General features: G+C 36.2%; 1 protein-coding gene across 1 annotated transcript in view; it reads right to left on the bottom strand.

The window, feature by feature from the left end:
• The window catches only part of LOC115224683 (protein GVQW3-like), a 12370-nt gene extending 5988 nt beyond the window's left edge, over positions 1–6382 (bottom strand). The window contains exon 1 of the mRNA XM_029795578.1: positions 6306–6382. Within this exon, the coding sequence (XP_029651438.1) occupies positions 6306–6382 (77 nt within the window). The remainder of the gene's footprint in view (positions 1–6305) is intronic.
• Positions 6383–6753: the final 371 nt, after the last annotated feature.

The following is a 6753-nucleotide window of genomic DNA, read 5'->3' as shown; positions in this document are numbered from 1 at the left end:
AAAGAGAAAAGAAACGCCTTTAGTATTTGATTCTTATTTTATTAATCGACCCAGAAAGGATGAGAAATAAGGTTAACTTACGTGCGATTTGGGCTCATAACGCTAACAGCCTGAACGAATACAACACGGTATTCTATTCGGCGCTGTAATGAATTTCCCAGTTCATCATATATACATACATTCATATGTATATATCTGTGGGCGTGTGTGTGTGTGCGCGTGTGCGTGTGTGTGTGTTTGTTAATGTATGTAAATATATATATATATTCTAATTCATATTTTATATATATATATATATATATAGTCTACAGATGGGATCCAGAGATTCTCATTGTAGGAAATACTTAGTAGCGCTCAAATAATTCGAACTTAGACTCCGGTCTCTTTACGAGTGACCAATTCGGCCTGGTAAAGAGTGGCAATAAGAGTAATCCATGTTAGACGATATGGAAGAAATTATGCGGATAAACAAATTAAATGTAATAGCTTGGGTTTGATATATAATGTATGTGTGTGCGTGTGTGTGCGTGTGTGTGTATGTGTGTATGTTGTGTGTGTGTGTGTGTGTGTGTGTGTGTGTGTGTGTGTATACATGCAAATAGAAAGAAAACAAAGACTGGAGATTTCCAGACGATAAATATTTAAGTATAAATATATAGATATTTATGTATTAGAGTATTAGTAGATCAAACTTACAGGGAGAGAGACAGACAGACAGATATATAGAGACAGCGATATATAAATATATATATATATATATATATTATATATATATATATATATATATATATATAATATATATATATATAATTTCAACAATTGAGGGTAAAATTAATTAATTATTAATCAATTTCACCAAGTATTCAGTATGCAAAGGGACCATTTAAGGCGAATTCAAATTATTACATTATATAAAAGGGCTTAGTAAAATAAATTACTTTGCCACATACTGAACTCATTAGAAATAGTAGCCAAAAAAAACTTTTTTAAAACTATTTCTAATACTTAAAGAAAATCTCTCTCATATAGTGTTTGCTCAATTCAACTCACGAAAGTATGGGGGTAAAGACATTAAAAAATCAAATGCAAAGGTTATTTGAGAACGTACGTTTCTAGATTAGTCAACTCGACATTTCTATCATCAGCTCAGAACTCCTTGGTTTGGATTTGAAAACACTGAAAGTGGGAGCATACCCTTTCGGCTTCTTATCGCTTCTGAAGATCTGCTCGAAACTAACAGTGCCAGCAAACTCAAAATATGCAAGCGAAGAATTTCTGCTCTCCCCTTTCCACCAGCGTGGGTTAAAATCAGTAAACACTATGCTTTTTCAGTAAAATCCGAAGCATTAAATAGAGAGAGATGAATTATAATTTCAACAATTGAGGGTAAAATTAATTAATTATTAATCGATTTCACCAAGTATTCAGTATGCAAAGGGACCATTTAAGGCGAATTCAAATTATTACATTATATAAAAGGGCTTAGTAAAATAAATTACTTTGCCACATACTGAACTCATTAGAAATAGTAGCCAAAAAAAACTTTTTTAAAACTATTTCTAATACTTAAAGAAAATCTCTCTCATATAGTGTTTGCTCAATTCAACTCACGAAAGTATGGGGGTAAAGACATTAAAAAATCAAATGCAAAGGTTATTTGAGAACGTACGTTTCTAGATTAGTCAACTCGACATTTCTATACCACAGCTCAGAACTCCTTGGTTTGGATTTGAAAACACTGAAAGTGGGAGCATACCCTTTCGGCTCCTTATCGCTTCTGAAGATCTGCTCGAAACTAACAGTGCCAGCAAACTCAAAATATGTAAGCGAAGAATTTCTGCTCTCCCCTTTCCACCAATATATAATATTATATATATATATATTATATATATATATATATATATACTCTTTTACTCTTTTACTTGTTTCAGTCATTTGACTGCGGCCATGCTGGAGCACCACCTTTTAAAAGATATCTATATAGATAGATAGATAGATAGATAGATAGATAGATAGATAGATAGATAGACAGACAGACAGACAGACAGACAGATAGATAGATAGATAGATAGATAGATAGATAGATAGATAGATAGATAGAGAGAGAGAGAGAGAGAAAGAGAGAGAGAGAGAGAGAGAGAGAGAGAGAGAGATGCATACATACATGCCGGAAACAGGAGACAGCAATTACATTCCTGATGTGCAAAAGGTATAAAGATGCAGGGAAGCACAGGGATGTGATATTCCGAAAATGTCATCACATTTTTATCTGCCGATGATATTGTGGCGAATACACTGCACAATGAGATCCGTTGGAAGGATAATCTGGAGACGAAAGACATAAGATCATCAGTGTCATAGAAACAATGACCATTATACATAGAACAGACATTGTGATTTGTGTAATTTGGGACATAGAGTAGAAATTGTGTACAGTTGTAGATATTAATCTTATCCAGTTAACGTCAACATAAAGTTAAAGATCAGTGAAAAAGAAAACAACTACGCTGAACAACTGAGAAATTTACAGCTACATCACCCAGATTTGAAGTTTAGATTCATATCCGTAATTATTGAAGCACAAGGATGCATATAACAAATTGCCTTAGCACCAATCTTGAGGAATTTAATAGTCTTAAAACCAGAGAGAAGAAAGCTAATTTGATTACTTACAGATACAAGCCATCAATGCAACTGTTTTCCATATAAGTAAATAGGCACATATTTGGACGTGCAACTATGTGTATGAGCAAACTTATATAAAACAAAGCATACAGGTTTGTACATGCACTGGTTCCAAATGCATGCACACTTACATATAAGTATGCATAACTACACTGATAATGCAATTGAAAATTTAATGAAGCAAGCCTTGGATCTAGTTTAGAAACTGACACTATCCACATTGGAAAGAAATCTAGAAATAAAGCGTAATAATCTTTTCTACTAAAGGAGATTAATCGATTGCATCGACGCCAGTATTTCACTGGCATTTAATGTATTAAAGGATGAAAGGCAAAGTCGATCTTGGCGGAATTTGAACTCAGAACGTAAGGACGGGTGAAATACTGCTAAGCATTTTCCCCGGCATGATAACGTTCTGCTAGCTCGCCGCCTTAAATAAAGCGTGATAATAACATGGACATATATAAGTGTATGCTCGTGTATGTTCACGTATGTGCGTGTGTATGAGTTTTTAGAAATTGATTCTCCAGGAAATGCTCCTTGCTATTTTGATGAGGTAAATGAAGTTGAAGATAGAAATGCATAGATTAAGCTTACATGTATCACTGAAAAAATACTTCATCCTCGATTAGATACTACACTCAAGTGAGGTCCACATTTGACTACAACTTATTTCCTCCAATAATAACGTACAAAATTTTCTCACAAATATGTAAGTATGTATATATGTATATATATGTAACCATAAATTCAGGAAGTACGAGAAGTGAATATATATTTATTTAAACACGTGACTTCCATAGGATTACAGCTCTTTCGCAGATTTCGTCTTGCAGTATTAATGTCAGTATACAAGAAGTTATGCATACGTGTTTGCATTAATATGATGCTCAGATTTATAAAATATAATTTTATAGTCACTAATTAATGCATTGGTGTAACCATGATGTTCCGGTGATCTGGTGAGTTAGCTTTCTTTATTTGAATTGATTTTTAAATATACAATTGCATTATGTAATACTAAGCATACATATTAACGTAAATAAATACGCATCATTTCTTCCATACTGAAATAATGAAAAAGGTTGTGCAACGGTTGCTATCCTATGGAAGTTACGTGGTTAGAGAAATATATATTTACTTCTCATACTTTATGGCTTTTTTTTTACTCCTCATGAAATAATTTCATTAATCTGATCTTTCTGATTTTCAGTTACGAAGACACTCTATATTACATTTATTACCTCCACCTTAGCGAAGGCAGAGGTATTGTTTTTAGTCCTGTTTTTTTTTTGTTTTTTTTTTGTTGGTTTGTTTGTTTGTTTGCCGTGGACAAGACAATTCAAGAACCGCTAGATGGATTCGGATAAAACTTTCAGGGATATTTGGCCTCGTGAATGGGACGAACTGATTAGATTTTGGGATCGATGCAGTACCGGACAAGGATTATTGATTATTTGTTATATTTATTTTACTTTACATGATTATGATCTTACGTTAACTTCCAAGACTTTCTCAATTATCTCCCTTTAGGCTGTAACTATTTTGAATGGTGAATTTGTTAACGTCGGCTTGTATTAGATAATGATAAACTATTCATTACTGCTACGAAATTTTCTACAGTCACCTTCACATTCCATGACAATCATTAAGATCGATCAGGTACCGGGCAAGGATTCTGGATTATTTTTCCGGTTTTTTAACTTAATTTTTGAGAACGGTCGGGTTCGTTTTTAGTATTTTCGTTTGTGAGAGCACTCGAGTTTATTTCAGGCGTCCTCATTTTAAAAATCATCTCTGGCTAATCGTTGAGAAGATGTTGGTATTGCCTTGACGGACGTTTGCGCTCTCTGAGTGTTCTTGTTTTTACTGGATTACTGTGTCGACTGTGAGGTGCTTTCTGTGATAGCCGCGTGATTCTCTGAGTTCTCGTCTCATACTACTCATTTTCATTAAATATGTGTGTATTTAAAAGATTTTGTACAAAATACTTCATTCAGATATAATATTTAAAGAAAGGTTTTCTTAAAAATTATTAGCTATTTAAAATATTCTTAGAATAGCAGAGTGATTCGAACCTTTAGGAAGGATATTTTCGTATGTGTTTGTTAGCGCTTTTATTGTGAGAAATTTAGCCCACAATCTTACAACAATTGTTATTCCAACCAGTTAACTACAAGACCTTCACGCTCATAGAATGCAGAAACACATGTATGAAATACACACACACGCGCGCGCGCGCGCAAACACATCTATATAGTAAAGTGTCATAGACGCAGGCGTGGATGTGTTGTAAGAAGCTTGCTTTCCAGCCACATGCTTCCGGGTTCAGTGCCAATACATGAAACTTTGGTCAATGTTTTCTACGATAGCTTCGTGTCGACCAAAGTCCTGTAAATAGATTTGGTAGACGGAAACTGAAAGAAGCTTGTCGTATATATGTATGTATATATGTGTGTGTATGTATATATATATATATGTGTGTGTGTGTGTGTATGTACGTGTGTGTGTGTGCCTGTGTGTGTGTGCCTGTATGTGTACATGCGTATGTGCAGGGGCATGCGTGTGTGTGTGCCTGTCTGTGTGCATGCGTATGTGTAGAGGTTGCGCGTGTGCGTGTGGTGTGTGTGTCATTGTATTTTGCTCCAAAACTACTTGAAAACAGTTGTTTTCAAGTATAACTATCAGAATAACTATCAGGCTTCACACAAAGAATAATAAGCACTGGGGTCATTTCGTCCGACTAAAGCAAAATCCCTTCAAGACGGTGCCCCAGCATAGCTGCAGTCTAATGACTGAAGCAAGTAAAATATAAACATGAAAGACAACGTCGAGCGTTCAATTCCATGATCATGCAGGTCTTCATTTTTTGTTGCTCCAGTCCACTCCGCTGTAAATTAGTACCAGCAAAGAGCTAGGGCTACTGCCTCCGTCTAGCTGCCCCTCCTTGGACGCACCACTCCATAAAAAGGCAACGAATAGAGAGTGTGGTCTACGACTCTTCGCGCGTCCGGAGGAATGAAAGACAAACGTTGACTTCGTTGTTTTTCGTACTCAGAACTTAGGGAACCGACACAAATGAAGTACAGCATTTTCTTGACATTCAAATGGTTTTCTCAGCTTACCATAATAGAAATACATAGGTAAAGGTACATTCAAAAAGTATCCGGCCTTTGAGCATAAAAAAAATAATAATTTTGTACATTTCAAAAATATTATTTAATCATCTCCAAAATACTTCCTTGGGGAGTTCGCACTCCTCTCCCAGCGGTTCTGTTACTATTTGTACCACATCTGGAACGTCTACTCTGAAATGCTATGGATCCCCGCCATCGCCGCTTTTCCTCATGATTTCCTCTCGTGGTTTTCAGTTTGGGGTGCGGCCAGATGTCACGCGGTGCCAAGTCAGGAGAGTCGGGAGTCTGTCAAATAAGTGGCATGTTGTTCTTGATCAGGGAATCTTGAATTACGAGGTGTGTTCAAAAAGTATACAACTTTGATTTTTCGCCGAAACTCTCTGCATGCACAAAACCTTCGTTAAAATAGAATGTGCGTATTCAAACTCCATGGGTAACTTCCTGCATTGTTACACGACGGTCTTCCATGACTATTCGACGAACCTTCTCGACTGGATCTTTATTTCGGCAGGTGGATAGCTTGCCTGAGCTTGCCTCACTTTCCACTGAGGTGCAGCCATGTTTGAAGCTATTGTACTACTACTTGATCTGAGTTTTGCCCGTGGCATCTAAACTAAAAGCCTGCTGAATGATCTGGATGGTTTGAACTTGAGTATCACCAACCTTTTGGCAAAACTTAACGCAGCATCTCTGCTCGATGCGTTCGGTCATCTTGCATGAAAACGAACATCCAACAAGCACGCACAGCACGCCTGTATTCTCGGTGTAACAACCGGGAACTGACGCGACCTACAGCAGGAAGGGTGGCGTCACCTTCTACTCAAAAGATTTTGCATGCGTGGCGCTAGTTTTAATGGGAAAAAATAAAGTCATTACCTTTTGAACGCACCTCGTATTTTATGGATGCAACTAGGATGTAATCTGAATGCGT

The sequence above is a fragment of the Octopus sinensis genome, linkage group LG1 (assembly GCF_006345805.1).
Source record: "Octopus sinensis linkage group LG1, ASM634580v1, whole genome shotgun sequence".
In the NCBI taxonomy this organism is placed as follows: Eukaryota; Metazoa; Mollusca; class Cephalopoda; order Octopoda; family Octopodidae; genus Octopus; species Octopus sinensis.
This window is presented reverse-complemented; position numbering and strand designations above follow the sequence as displayed.